This window comes from Barbus barbus (genome assembly GCF_936440315.1).
Source record: "Barbus barbus genome assembly, chromosome: 50".
Lineage (NCBI taxonomy): Eukaryota > Metazoa > Chordata > Actinopteri > Cypriniformes > Cyprinidae > Barbus > Barbus barbus.
Window position 1 is genome coordinate 13,210,418 of NC_136728.1, and position 16,638 is coordinate 13,227,055.

The 16,638-nt window shown below is 35.8% G+C and overlaps 1 protein-coding gene across 1 annotated transcript in view; it reads right to left on the reverse strand.

Annotated features, from left to right (window-relative positions):
- Positions 1-16,150, reverse strand: part of LOC306868242 (synaptotagmin-9-like) — a 29,586-nt gene extending 13,436 nt beyond the window's left edge. The window contains exons 1-3 of the mRNA XM_079414330.1: positions 15,617-16,150; positions 8,762-9,125; positions 8,000-8,546 (exon numbers count right to left, since the gene is read on the reverse strand). Of these exons, the coding sequence (XP_079270456.1) occupies positions 8,000-8,546; positions 8,762-9,125; positions 15,617-15,764 (1,059 nt within the window). The 5' untranslated portion in view covers positions 15,765-16,150. The remainder of the gene's footprint in view (positions 1-7,999; positions 8,547-8,761; positions 9,126-15,616) is intronic.
- Between the last annotated feature and the right edge of the window lie 488 nt (positions 16,151-16,638).

Genomic DNA, 16,638 nt, shown 5'->3' on the forward strand with positions numbered 1-16,638 from the left:
AATTGTGCCATTATTTACTCATGTTTTTCCATAGGTTCTTTATTGGCATCAATGGTTCCACAAAGAACCTTTACCATTCATGGAAAATTTTCATTCCACAAAAAAAATTATTTACAGTGGAAAAAGGTTCTTTAGATTATTCCAATGTTCTTCACACTAAGAAAATTTTTTTATTTTAAGAACTGTTCACTGAAAGGTTCTTTGGGGAACCAAAACTGGTTCTTCTATGGCATTGCTGTGAAAACCCCCTTTTGGAACCTTGATTTTTAAGAGTGCATGTATGACTTTCTATCTTCTGTACAACACAAAATAAAATATTTTTAAAACTTAATGAGGTCTGCATGTTTGGATCCTACTTTCTTTTTTTTTTATTGATGAAAATATATTATTTTGCATCAGAAGAAATATACACTACTCAAAAGGTTTGGGTCAGTAATTAAAAAAACCATTATATTATTATTATTATTTTTTTTACTATTTTAATTTAGTTTTATTCAGCAAGACTAAAAAAAATAATATTGTTAAAAAAAAAAAACGAAAGTGAACATTTCTCTGCTTTTAAAAATAGCAAAATGATTTTTCCTAGCAAATGTATTTGAATTATATTTCTTCTCATATTGGATGGCATCCTAGTATCAAAGTATGCAGAAAGATCAATAAATGTAATGGCCTGTGGGCTTGATGTAATGTAGGCAGTTTGTGTTTGTTGTTCTTTGCACATAATAATTAGCATCTAGGAAAGGGAGCAAGGTAATGTTTCCTCTTGTTGCCTGTGTCTCATCCATACGAAGCACAATCTTTATTAACAGAGAGGTAAGAGAGGTTGACTCTTGTTGCAAATTAAATCCTAAATTGGATTCTTCTCATCAAGCCAAATCCTGGTTGCTTCATTATAATGACGAATGCTTTGTGTTTTAAAGCAAGCAGCTCACAAAATTAAGGAATAAAAAGCTAGAGGCTTTTGTTTAAAGGATTAGTTCACTTAAAAGCCATCATTTACTCACCCTCATGTTGTTCCAAACCTCTGTCTTTGTTGAAGACATGAAACACAAAAGAAGATATTTTAAAGAATGTTTATGCTGATATTTTTCCTCATAAGACTGGAGCATGGAGCTGGTAAGGTCCAAAAAAGTACAAAAAGCATTGTAAAAGAGATCAATTATGAAGCTATAGTAGCTTCGTGTGACAAAAATGACTGAAGTCTTCACAGAAAAACCTTGAGATTTCACATATAATTTGTGCTTATGTTCAAAACAAATATGGTCATATTTATAGACTGATGTCAAACCTGTTGTGACATTTTTACGTGCCAAGTTTGAACATGCATTTGTGTGAATTAGATTTAATACTTGGAAACGCTGCAAAAAATGACTTAATTAAAAAAGTTTTTGATTAGTAATTTTTACTAAAAAACAGTAATTTAAGCAACAGTAATTTTTTTTTAAAATTTATTTATATGTAAATCAAGAGAAAAAAATCCACTGGTGCAGTAAGACAAAATATACTTGTATTGAATATGCACTTAATATTTTATGAAATGTTGCTTCTCAAATTCACTATCTAAAATTATATAAGAATACATTTTAAACAAATTTGAAATATATTCTCTAACAACAACCCTTAACATGTTCTTCAGTGATTTGTTAATTTAAATGGACAATACACTATAAAACTGAAATAAAATGGAAATTGGTTACATTATTTTAATGAGTTAAAGTAAATGAAAAACATGTTGCCATGATTAATTCACTTTTTGATAACTTTAACTTTAATTGATAACTTTTTTTGAAGACAAATTTTTTTTTTTGTGTTGCACGAAATAGAGAACAACAAAAAGCCATGAGGGTGAGTAAATAACATTTTAATTTACATGCAGAGTCCATATTATGAAATTCAAATTAATTGATTTGTTGTAGCCAAACAAAAATATCTCAATAAAATAGCAAAATAATACTTCTCCGTTGTATGGGTTCTTTCCCAGACCTCTATTATTAAGGGCATGGTGAAGTGGGCGGGATTTGGTGGGAAGAGGCGGATCACAGCATCCAAACAGCTATTAATGCACCGACCACACCCTCTTTTTGTGTGCGAGAGACATTAAGGGTTGGACCTCATGAAACCAATTCCTCTCAGGCGAAGTAATTGAATTATGCCCTTCTATCTGTAGACTATAGGATAACAGACGCCTCTGCTCTCATAAGCACTTAAATCATGTCAGCGGTAGAATTATGGTCACTTGCGCACTGTGAATGAAATTATAGCGCAGTTGTAAAGAGGCTGAATATGGTTCGGAGAAGAGTCTATCTAGTGTGATTCTCCATCTCCAGTCCCTCCCACCCAAGGGCCTATTAGCAGGCAGAAGGGCTCATCAGAAAGACAGAGCATAATGAAAACATCAATGAAAGTCAGGCCAATGTAAAGAGGCAGGTTAGCATTTGCTTAATCACTGACTTTCTATTTTGTGACCAGACCACAGATAGTCTTGTACTCATAGCACTGGAACAAAACATTAATTTGGCAACTTTTTCACCAAATTTTACACAAATGTGTGCAACCACAGCCTATGCAGACTTGCATCTTTCTCTGCTGTAAAGCTTTATGTTATCTACAATGATACTGAAAATGGAACAGGATTTACTGACTTCAACTGCAGACTATTTCAAAATGTTTGCTGAAACACTCCTGACTTTCATAGGTATTTAAAAAAATAGAAAATGGAAGGTTTGCTTTGTTATTAGTCCCTTCACCTCAGTCAGATTGCTATATTGTTTGCTGTAGAATGGTGGTATGGGATTACGATGAATACAATTGCATTAAATTTACTTTAAAGGCAACTTTTTCATTAAGTTTCCATGCGGTTGGTAGTATTTTTTTAAGATTTTTTTTTTTTTTTTAATTCAGCAAGGATGCATTAAATTGATCAAAAGTGACAGTAAAGATATTTATAATGTAAAAAAAAAAAAATTCTATTTCAAATGAATGTTGTTCTTTTGAAATGTCTATAGAGATAGTTCACCCAAAAATGAAAATTACCCCATGATTTACTCACCCTCAAGCCATCCGGTGTAGAGTCCAGTGTGGAGTACTTTTTATGATGGATAGACACACTTTATTGAACTTTAAAATCTCAACACACATTCACTGCCATTATGAAGCTTGGAAGAGCCAAGACATTTGTTTAATATAACTCAGATTGTATTAGCCTGAAAGAAGAAAGTCATATACACCCCTTTACTACCCCTTTAAAAAGGCACCATAGCACCATCTATAGCTATTGATAGATAATAAGAAATGTTTCTTGAGCACCAAATCAGTACATTAGAATGATTTCTGAATAAACCACATTTTAAAATAGATCACTATATTGCCATTTCCTATAGTGTTTCCATCAAATAAATGCAGCCTGGATGAGCAAAAAACAATGTCACCAGAGCCTCACCATGTGATACTATGCATGTACACAATGTGAAATGTCACAATCATTCCCGGTCTCCCCTAAGTGAGTGAAAGCCAAGAATAATTGGATTAAAGCCCACATACCTCTGTTTCAAGTTTACAAAAAGTGTAATTCCAGTCATAATACAAGGTAAATGTCTCATGGTTAGAGGTGAATCCTGACAGGAGATTCAATAGCCCTAAATCCTGCTGATTGACCTTTTACTCTTCCGGATTAGAGATGCCTCAATCTTTCTCTCTCCAGCTGGGTGGAATGGATTGGCCTTTTCGTACATTAACTAGCTTGTGTTTTATTTATAGGCAGAGTCAAATTACACCTTGAACAGATCTGAGCAAACATAATCATTCATTCAGATTGGAATGCAAATTACTTGTGCTCAAAAAAACACAAAGGCTAAGGTTGCTTTTTTTTTATCAAAAGTGATATTTGGAAAGTTGTATTCGCATGTCATGATTGTGTATGGTGGATTGTATTTCATTTCAATCTAAGAATGGCTGTGCTGCTGGAACTCTCATGCATTTTTAACAAGTTACTCAGAATCCCTGAAGTAATACAGAGAGTTAGCATGAAGGCAGAGAGTACTCTGACATCTGTGCTACCCTGTTCAATCCTGATCGATGCCAATTATATAGAAATTATCCTGATACAATCAAATTGAGATGGCAGAAAGATACAAATAAATGGCACAAATTAAATATTTTTATTAAGTTATGTTTGCACTTATTAATCAAACGTCGGCTTTATTCAAAAAGGTCAACCAGTGCTCGGCACTTTTAAAGTGCCCCTATTATGAAAGGTTCATATTTTGGTTTTGGGAGTCCCCAATAACAGGCTGACATGCATGCAAGATCAAAAAACACTTTCATTTTCTTATAATATGCATTTATTTACCTTACTTGCTCAACGACTCCCAAACGATTCGCTCAATGATTCATTTTTCCTTTGTGTGATGCTAATCTGCAGTGATTGGTCCGATTGGTCAATTTAATTTAAAGCAGTATTTGTGAGCACAGTGCTGCTTTGTGTACAGCCGTTATCAGGGAAACAGATATTTTCAAAAATCCACTTTAAAGTTAACATAAATTCAAAACATAGACCCTATTTACTTGATTTTCTGAAAACTTTTCTTTTTTTTAGCATTACATCACTTGTTCACCAATGGATCCTCTGCAGTGAATGGGTGCCATCAGAATGCGACAGCTGATAAAAACCATCACAATAATCCACAAGACTCCAGTCCATCAGTTAATGTCTTGTGAAGTGAAAAGCTGTGTTTGTAAGAAACAAATCCATCATTGAGGCGTTTTGTTTTTAAAATGTCGCTTCAGGCCAAAAAATGTCCATAATAACGTTTTCCTCCAGTGAAAAAGTTATATTTGACTCAGGACCACAAAACCAGTCTTAAGGGTCATTCTGAAATGTATGCATCACCTGAAAGCTGATTAAATAAGCTTTCGATTGACGTATGGTTTGTTAGGATAGGACAATATTTGGCCGAGATACAACTGTTTGAAAATCTGGAATCTGAGGATGCAAAAAAAAAAATCTAAATATTGAGAAAATCGCCTTTAAATTTGTCCAAACGAAGTTCTTAGCAATGCATATTCTTAATAAAAAATGAAGTTGAGATATATTTACGGTAGGAAATTTACAAAATATATTCATGGAACATGATCTTTACTTAATGTCCTAATGATTTTTGGCATAAAAGAAAAATGAATCATTTTGACCCATACAATGCATTTTTGGCTATTGCTACAAATATACCCCAGCGACTTAAGACTGGTTTTGTAGTCCAGGGTCACATATTATGGATAGAGGATGCATATTTTTGCTAGTAAAAATGGTTTGGAGTTAAACATGTCTTAATGATGGAGTTATTACAAACACAGAGTATTTTTCGCTTCACAATATGTTAATTAATAGACTGGAGTTGTATTGTGAATTATTGTGATGTTTTGGATTCTCATTCTGACGGCACCCATTTACTGTAGAGAATCCACTGGTGAGCAAGCGATGTAATGCTACATTTCTCCAAATCTGTTCTGATGAAGAAACAAACTCACATCTTGGATGGCCTGAGGGGGAGTATATTTTCAAAAAACGTAAAGTCTCACAGTATAGTATCACATTAGTTATGTTAGATATACGATCAAGTCTCCAAAAATGATTAATGCATGGATGGCACGTGTGGATTGTGTTCCTCCAAGCTGGCAATCCCTCGAGGTATGGCCCATTTATATGCACTGAAACAGCCTGTGATGCTTGCTACTACTTCAAGCTAACCTCTAGATCCAGTGAAACTTGCTGGTTTGAGAAATGGTTGCTGGTTTTTCCAAGAAACGTAAAAAATAGGTGAAATAAAAATTAAAGTTAAAAAGACATGAAATCACCACTACATTAAAATAATAAAAACACAAAATTGTTGACATTTATGGCATTGATAATGTTCATATACTGTGTACGATTGCCAACCGTCCCATATAATACAATTTGTGCCATATTGAAGGATGCAGTTTGTCATGTATTTTAGCATCTTACACCCAAACAGCTGAGAATATTTAGGTCACTGCATATACATCAGTTTACAATTTAAAATTACAGATTCGGTTTCAAAAACTTTTATGTGAATTTCATGAGAGTCATCAGCCAAACAGAAGTCAAATGGCTTTCAAAATATCATTACATTTGAGCAAATTACATTTAAAATTTTTGGATGAACTGTTTCTTTAAATACTGTATGTCATGAAAAGAATGCCTGCACACAAAAACCTCTGCGTTTCATTCTTGGTTGAGGGCATTTACTCCAGACAGCTGGCACAGGTCCACACATCAATTTCCCCATCAGACATCTATCCTGCACTCTCCCGTTTAAAACAATAAACCTAAAACCGCCGTATATTCATGTCAGAGCAAGCTCTTCAGCCATTTCAAATATAGGTCACCCCTACGTGGGCCATGTGATTATGAAATATTCTCAAAGTATATTTTTATGTTGCTACCGCTGAAGCATGAAAGTGATCGGAGGAGAGAGAAAACTGAGCTGAAATATTTTCACTTGTTCTTTCAGTATGACTATTAACTGCTTTTACTTCAGAGTGGTCACATGGGTCTAATAATCATTTATAGTGTTAAAAAGAACTGTTAACACCACCATAATCTTGCCAAGGTACACAGTAGTGTTCGAACTGGAGAATCTGTTAGAATGGAGGTCAGGGATCTTAACACATTTCAACACATTTTTGTGAAGCTCAATCTGATCTCTGAAAAATAACACTGAAAAAGTATATAGGTACTGTACAAGTAATGAAAATATTAGACCTGTGAATTAAATATTACTTAAAATTACTTTAAATAATGAAAGACCTTAAAGGGATAGTTCACCCAAAAATGAAAATTGTCATTAATTACTCGCCCTTAAGTCACTGCAAACCCATAAGACCTTAGTTCATCTTCGGAAGACAAATTAGAATATTTTTGATGAAATCCGAGAGCTTTCTGAACCTCCATAGACAGCAACACAACTGACACGTTCAAGGCCCAGAAAGGTAGTATAGACATCGTTAAAATAATCCACGTGACATCAGTGGTTCAACAGTAATGTTGTGAAGCTACTAAAAGAGTGAACTATCCCTTTAATAAATGGTAAGGTTTGTCACAAGTCAAAAGCTTTTGTCTGATGTATCCATCAATAATATGAAAATTACATTAAAACTAGACAATATACCGTTTAGAAGAAATAACACACTTTTTGTCAATTCAATGATTTGCTTCATTTACTTTTTACTTACTAAGGCTGGATTAAATTTGATCATAAATACAGTAATATTTTGAAATATTACAATTTAAACAACTGTTTTCTATTTTAATATATTTTAATGTTATTTATTCCTATGATGGTTCCTATGGTTTTCAGTGTCATATGATCCTTCGGAAATCATTTTAATATTCTAATTTTCTGCTCATAAAAAAATTCTCATTATTATCTGTATTAATTTATTGAATTATTGTTGTGCTGCTTAATATTTTTGTGGATACCATGTTTCCAGGATTCTATGAAGAGAAAAAGTTCAAAAGAACATTTATTTGAATTTTTTTAACAATTGAAAAATATATCTTTGATTCATAAAATAATTTACTTTAAATAATCTACCATAAATGATAGATTTCACTAATTATAAACATTTTCCAAAAAAACCCAAATAAATACAAACAGAAAATAGGCATCTAAAAATTATTATAATTACTGAAATCAAAGGGAAACAGTTCTCGTGTTTGCTTTCATTTAAACTGACACTATCATCAGTGTACAAATTCCCTGCATAGATTTCCAATAGCAGCCTCCCGTACCTGGATAAAACCATCTTGAGACATGCACTCGAAGCCCCCACAGTGTTGCAACACTTCATACAGCAGCTAATATAACCTACACCTAAATCAAACCTGCCATTGTCAACATTATTTGAGAGGACCGAGCGCAAAATGTTACACTGAAAAGGCAAGTTCAGTATATACAGTATAAACACACTGGAGCAGACTTACCGCACTAACATAAAGGATATCCCTGCAGAGCTTGGTTTCCTGTGGAAAGTCAGGTAGATCCAAGAAGTTGTCCACCACCACTTGACCAATGACGTCATGGCGCGAGAAGCGGTCAAAGTCGTAGACGCTAAAATGGAGCTTGCGCGTGGGAAGCTCAGCATACGCCACGGGAAACAGGAAAACCTCGTCAAAGATGGGGTTCAGAGTCTTGCGGTGCACCTTGGTTTGATGCTTGGTTTTGCGTTCTGGCAACAGGTAGATCTTCACGTATGGGTCGGACGTTCCCGTAAAGTCCTTGGCAGGTAGATCTTGGGCTTTGTGGATTTTCACGATGAGCTGCTCCAAGTCACAGTCGTATTTGAGGATGAAGTGCAAGCGGCCACAGCTGTCCGCTCGTCTGCCGTCGTCCGTGTCCACTGACCGCTGTTTGTAGAGCTCAGGCTTGATGCGGCCCAAACCTGGACCTGTTATGGACTCCTGTCTCTGGAACTGGGCCAAGTTGAAATCAGGGTTGGAGACGTTCATCTGTCTCCGGATGGAGTTGTGCCTGAAACAAGAAGAAAGGGGGCGGACGTCTGTTGGGCTATTTGCTGGCTTCATATACTGGACATCTTCTGAATAACGAGACTGAGAAGATCTTTAATTAAAGCTTAAGGTCACCGAGGCCCACACTGTCTGACAAATGCCAGCTGGGAATTGCTAAATGAATATCAATGGTGGGTGAGTGATTACGCCTGATGAAGTCAGGAAAACATGACTCACCTGACAGATGAGGTCGGTTCGGTGACTTGTCGCTGTACGCGAGCTATGTGGATGTGGTTGTGCTCCTTGGCCTTAGTCTGGGCCTCCAGGTGGATGTCCGGGGACGTGTGACTGATCTTCATGGCCGACTCTGGGAGCACCGTCGCCGCATTGGGATCCTTCTCGAAGTCTTCGCTGTATTCCTGCTCCAGGCCCTCCACCTCGGTCAGGACCGGCTGCTGCTCGCCCTGCTGGTGCTTTAGGCCAGGCAAGAAGCGATCTCGCCATGGCACCCAAAATAACTTCCATGACACGAACAGGGAGACGGCAAACAGCGCCAGGCCACATGTGGTCACCAAGAGGGACAGCAGGCTCACAGACACATCTGGAGCAATAACCAAGAGAGAAATTCAGTCACTGGATGGTGTTCAAAACTGTGAAGATATTTATAGAATAGAAGTGCTGTAAGCAGCTTTTTTCTTTTTAAATATCACACATAAAATAACCCTCTTGTTTCCAGCTGAAAAAAACTAAATGATAAAGTTAGCAAAACAAATGTCAAAGAGATTGAGAGTGGATATCACAAAACTAGCCAATCAGAAAGGCTTTCTGTCTGTGTATCATTCCAATTCTATGAGAATAGAGACAAAACTGAGAAACAATGCAGTTGGGATCAATTTCAGAACGATTCTTTCTAGCTACTGAATGATATAAACATTATTTATGTCTCATTTCATTGGATGCACCCTCTGGAGGTCCCATTTGTTGGATGCATATGTCATCGAGGTTGTCAAATAATAATAAAAAAAAGTACCATTATAAAACTGACTTATTTCTAGTGAAGCGTAAATTACTGTAATTTCTTTCTTAATTTGGAATGTAGTGGTTACTTTCTGAAATGAGACATATGCAGTCAACAAATGGGACCTCTGAATGGTGCAGCTTTCGAAACGAGACACAGTAACTGACAGCCAATCAGAATTCACCCGCAAGCATTTAAAGGAATAATTCACCTTAAAACTGTTGTCATCATTTACTCACCCTCATGCCGTTCCAAACCCGTATACGTTTCTTTCTTAAGTAAAACACAAAAGAAGATATTCTGAAGAATTTAGAATATTATGGAAGTCAATAGGGACCATCAACTTCAGTGTTACCGGCATTCTTCAAAATATTCAATTACCGGCATTCTTCAAAATATCTTCTTTTGTGTTCAACACAAGAAAGAAACTCATACAGGGGCCTGTTCCATAAAACAAGTTTACCAAATAAGCCAGGCTTATTTCAGTAATTCTGACTTATCACTTGATTTGGTTTCTGAAAGCAAAATTACCATAGCTCAAGCTCAGTCACTGTGGCAACTTATGCTGGCAAACTAACCTGGTCCGGAGCAGGCTAACTGTCAGGCTAAGCTGAGCTCCTCTAACTCTGACCAATAGGAACGCATCCATATTACCACTGACTCTCTCACATACAGTCAGTTGAATTTATTATCGGTCCAAAAATAAAAGTATACAGAAAATACACCTTAAATAATCAAATAAATAAAAAATAGGCTACAACCAACTCTATTTAATGTATTGTGCCCAAAATGTAGGCGAATGACATTTTAACATTGTGGCTACTTGTGCATGCAGTTGATCAGCAGTTTCTAGCCATGCAGCCTTTCTCTCTGAATTTATGACAGCTGTACCTTTTATGGTTATTAGAACATTAAAACATTACAATCTAAAATGGCTCTTTAAAGCATTAAAGCATAAAAACACAATCAAAAGTTAAAATCACTGAATTAAAAATTTAAATTTATAATAGAAATCAGAGTATATTTTAACTGATAAGAGGAACACACATTTAACTCATTTGAGCCAGTGATTAACAGTTGCTGCTATCATAAAAATACACTTATATGTAGGAAAGTAAAATTCTATGTGTCACATTTAATGTCCAACAACAAATATTTTAGCAGAATGTATACTTTATTCAGAATTCTTGCGCTAGTATTCTATTCTGCTCTGTCTGTGTAGCCAAAAGTTAGCCAATATACTTCAACTACTGTATATATTCTATGCAGCTTATAAGTTTTTGTTTGATTGGGCATTACAAATGGTGACCCCTGGCATCATAGGTGGACTCAACAAGCGAGCTTTAATAAATGCTATAAAGACATCCGTTACAAGCCATTTAATAATTATTCTTTCTTTAAAAATGAAATCTGAAAACTTTAAATACTTTTTGCGATCCAGATATTTTGTAGAGGACATCTCTAATATCTGGGTTGGAGTTGAAGCTTAACTCTAGCTGCTGAATGCACAGTAATAGATGCTACATTTAAGATCCACTCTGACTTTCTATGTATCTTTTCCTCCTTTCCTCTTTCTTTCTTTCTCTCTCTCTCTCTCCAACCCCTTGAGATGGTTTCTCTGAATTAGGCCACCCAGGAAGAGATGCTTTTAGTGTGGACTGAATGAATCCCCGTCAGATTGCCCTGCCTTCTGCTTGCTTTTCTGTCCACTCCGATCTTTTCTCCCTATACCGGGGAAAGAAAATGCATACATTCAGACTGCAGGTTATCACACCTGAGATGGACTTAGGGTGTCCTTAAAGTGATAGTTCAGTTAAAAAATGATGCAATTTTGTCATTATGTACTCACACCCATGTTATTCTGAACCTGTGTGACTTTCTTCCTGTCTAGAGTACAGAAGGAGATGTTATGCGGGATATTTATGCAGCTTTTTCATATAATAAAGCAATCAGGCGCTGCCAAACTTTCAAAATTACCAAAAATAAAAGCATCATAAAACCTGTGGCCACCATTCACTTTCATAAGAGCAGTGTGAACATTCTACTAAACATCTCATTTTGTGTTTTTCAGAAAACAATGATTAAATAATGAACTCAGGGAAATATTCTTTCAAAACATCTTGGCTCTTTCTGTTTTTATAATAATGATGAAATATACTTACCAATAAATCATGAGAGAATAGCATTGCATTAGATATTAAGTGCTGGCCTCTTGATTTAGCTGTTCTGAAATTTCATGAGTGCTCATAAAAGCTAGAGTCATTTGGCAAAACAGATCCTCCTGAAGGCTTCATACTGGGAAATCATAAATTGAATGGATTAATAATTTCTCCCCTTTTGTACTGCTGTCAGTGTGTAATCAGTATTAGTAGCATTCAACACTGTTCGGCAGACTTTAATAGACTCAGTGGGATTTCAATGACACCGTAAATTAACCATGGGCTTCGAAACAGTGCACTAAACTATGTGCATGACATCCAGCACACTTTGAATACAACAACATTCCTTCTGTGTTAAACATGCTATGTAATTTGTTGGCCATTTTGATGTGGAACCATTGTGACAAATCCATTTATACTATTATATATATATATATATATATATATATATATATATATATATATATATATATATATATGTATATATATATATATATATATCACACACACACTTTTAGATATATATAAAAATATTAAAAAAATTTAAATTGTAAAATTTTTGGAAGAAAAAAAAGGATGAAGGTTTACCCCAACCTCAGATCATACAAAATATTAAGTATGCGGTAAAAAAAAAAGAAAGTCCTTAAGGTTAAGGTACGGACATACAATATGAATAAATGATGCAACAGGGAACATGCTCTGCCTAGCAGCCTCACTGGGACACATATTCAGTCCGATAATATTTCATACTGTTTCAGTGTGGGACTCTGAAGGTAAGCTAAATAGGACACCAAGCTTAACTCTGAACTTAAAAATAATGATCATGCAATATTGATTTCCAAGTATCATAAATATTAAGGTATGAGTTATTGGCTGAGATGATGAAACAGTAAAGGGCATCTTATAATGTGGCAAAAGTGCTAATGAAATTTACAAGATAACAAAACTTTTGTGAAATGTAAAATGCCTCAAAGATGTGACTAGCAGGTGAGCAACTAATAGCTCACATCAAATGAATCAAGTGTGAATCAAGTTTTTGGTGTGAGAGCTTTCATGAAGACATCTTTGGTAAAAAAAATAAAATAAAATGCTTCAACATAAAACAGATATGATGTCCACCCATATAAAAAAAAAAAAAATGGGAGAAATCATAGCATTCAAGATGACAGCCGTAGCCCGCCTTGCAGTTAAAAGAGCCAATCAAACGTTTGTTAGACAAATAGAAGTCCCACTTAAAATTAAAAGGTCCAACTGCCTTTGTTTTATAGAGGCATCGCCAGTTTGTTTACTACTGAATGTGCATTAGCCTGACTAGCTTGAGAAATACATTTTTGTGTGTGTGTAATGTGAGCTAAAGAAAGCACAATTTATGACAGCGTAGTTGTCAGATATCATTCCTAATTTTAAATATCTTTTAAAATGTAAGAAACATTTATTTTTAGCTCTTTCTCCTTTTAAATATCTAAGAGTTATACTTGTATAACTGGAAATCACATTTCCAAAATTGGTTGAAATGGTTGATTTAAAAGGAGTCAAATACAATTAAGCTTGTTCAGTCAATATGGATATTTTTTTGTTTTAAAGCATTAACAGCAAGCATTTAGAAAGATCAGTGCATCTCTATGGAAACATCTTCATGTTGCATCTGTGTTGGTTACAAATAGGGAAACTAAAGATTGTGTCTCATGGTTTCAAAACGATTCTACAATCCCACAAGACTAAACTCATTTCTAAGCTCTGACATCACATTATTCACTTATCCAGCACAAGATTAATGACACTGGCTTAAAGCAAATGTTTACCATCACTCTCCAAAAAAGAAAAACAGATTGCATTCTCTTTACTCCGTCTTTTTTGTCCTTTGAGCAAAGATGAACTCACTTTTACATATGAATCAGAGAAACATGAGCCCTCCAGCTGAGGTAAGCACACCTGAATGTCTCCAAGAAAGGTCGGGACACTTGCCAGAGAAGTCAAGACATTGGATTTAAGGTGTCAAGTGGATTAGAGCCAGACCTTCCCGACAAATTGCCTCTCCAATTCTAATTCGCATGTTCATTTTATACTACATTCCCAGAGATCATATTGTTATGCATATTTTCAAGCAGGTGTCTGCTTGAGCATCAGCAGGTGTGACATAAATCCAGACACATGTGCGTATTTGTTCACATGTGAACACAAAAACACTATTTAATCGCGCACCATACGTATTACGAGCATGTAGGTAGTTCAAAAGTCAATATTCATCCAGCTCAACCTCTCACGACATCTTTTTATTTCTGCTTCTGTAATTCCAGGTGGCAGACCGCAGATGCTAGCAGCTGATAGCCAATCAGAACGAAGCCCGGAGGCTGTTTGCGAATTTGACAGCAAGACACAAAGTTTTTTTCCACCGCAAGGAAGAAGTGTTTATAAGTCGACCAATCGAAGACTTTTATGACAGTCCAGATGTCAACGGTAGTAGAAACTATAGCTAAGAATAAATGAGACTCACATAATAGTACACAACCTTCACAGTCAATAGCCCTTCACTGGCACATATTATCAGCATGGCTCATGGACATGTCACAAACTTGCCCGTGTGAGAACGAAACGCTGTCTTTCCTGTGTTTGAACCGTCAGTTACACAAATACCTGTCAATATGTGTCCACACCATGACATCTGAACTGTCTATCCATTACAGTGATGTGTTATTAACCTCTCAAAGTGCCTGGTACCCCTGGGTTCCATTACAAAATGCTTTCCTCCATTCAGGCACTTTGCAGCGACGCATGTGAATTCCCGTCAGGCTAAGAGTATAATTACTGGGTCCCTCTGAACCGAATTACTAGTATGAATCGTTCTCCTCGTATTAACGGATGTCAATGCTGGGTAATCGTAAGGGAGAAAGTGTACAGAGTAGCAGGGTGGGGTGGAATCCTAATGGCTTCCTGTCGACCGCTCTGTGTCTCTGAGGATGAAGACGACAGCGTCTGAGGAGAGGCTGTGATCTATGAATGAAGGTTCAGTGAAGCTAATGTTTAGTTAAGCCCATATACTTCATACTGAACCAGGCAATGCTCTATTTCTGTCATCGATGACAGGTTGTTTTGGGGATTCACAAGTTTCCTGTGAAGCCTTCTAGGAACGTTGAATGCCTGTATAATCATTTTATGCTTAATTTAACTTCTGAATGCATAAATCAACAAAAAAGGTTATTAATGTTCCTGCAAGAATATTAGTGCTAAAATTACACTGCATCTGATAGGCTGCAGAATCAAATCTGAATGAATGTAGGCTGCATTTTCAAATGCTAAAATACAGGACAGCTCTAAATAGGTCATTAATACTGGACTGATGATTGGGGCTTGTTTTGTGTGTGTGTGTACACTTGTCCTGACTACACTAATAAAATAGATGTATTAATGTCTATATCTATCTATATTTTTTTCCAGAATTCACAGCGAACCATCACATTTATTTTAAAATAATAACTTTATTTCCTTTCAATGTACATTCAATTTAAGAAAAAAAAAATGATTTAAGTCTGTTTAATAAAAATAAAATAAAAAATCTAGTAACCTGAATTGTGTTGACGTTGACGACAACAGTTTAATATCAGCGTTAATCTTAATAAATACTGTTTGTTTTAGACAATTTATTGGGTGTGGTTATATATGACAACAATCTCCAATGCTAGCTGCTAATTAGCCGAACGCATTAATGAAATGTACATATTTTAAATAAGGAAATTTGCTTCTAATAACTTTCTAGCAAGTAAAAAAAATGTTGAAAGTGCCATGACAACAAGTTTAAGGGTCGTATGTGGTTTGAGAGCAGCTGAACGCGACTGTTTAAATATGATTTGAATAGTTACGATACACAAAACATTAGTAAAACTTAATTTGACGACAGGAATAAAACTATTTCCTTACCAGAGTCCGAATATCTCGGTCTCCCGAGATCGCGAAAATAGTAGGTGAAATCCAGGCAGTTTTTATCTTGCACCTCTCCTCTCGAGCACAGATCGGACAGAAGCTCCAGCGCCTTTCCACAAATCTCATCCTCTCTGTCTGCAGGCATTTCCCACCAGCATCCTTCTGAATGAAGACTCCTATAACGCCTGTCGAGACACTGCTGACCGCCACTTCCAGCTTCTGACAGCGCTCTTCATACTCGCCCAGCACAATCCCATAAGGAAAGTTGAATTGAACAGTGTCCGGCAGTGTTCAGATCAAACCTACAAGTTTGCACACATGACACTGGTTGAATTCACTCAGCTGGGCTACACCCAAGTGTTGGTGCTGAATTGCATTTTCATGAATGAAAAGCTGTTGGATGGCTCGCATGTCCCTCAGTGCAAGCCTTCTGGGATCCCTTGTCTCCTCCCACACCAGCTTTGCTCTTCTCCGCACCAGACTTTTATTACAGGATATTTTGGCTACTACTTGTGCTTCTCAAATCCATAATAATCAGGCACGTGCAGGGGGTGGGGAGTAATGGGCTCGAGCCCCTGCCCTTTTTTCAAAATTATTCAAAAGTGCAAATTCAAATAGGCTGATTTTATTATCAATGTTGGAAACAGTTGTGCTGCTTCATTTATTTTTATTTGATTTATTTATTTATTGGAACCTGTGATACTTTTTTGGGGGTTGATTGATAAATAAAAAGTTAAAGAGAACAGCAATGATTCAAAATAGAGATGTTTTCTAACAACATCAACCATTACTATCACTATTTCTATCAATTTAACAAATCCTTGCTTAATGAAAACTAATTTCTTAAAAAAAAATAAAAAAAAATACTGACCTCAAGCTTTTGAACGGTAGTCTATATTGTTACAAAAGTTATATTTTGAATAAATGCTGTTCTTATTACATTTCATTCGTCGAAGAAATCTGAAAAAAGTATCACAGGTTTTCAACCTTGCTAATAAATCCACATTGCATAAAATGCA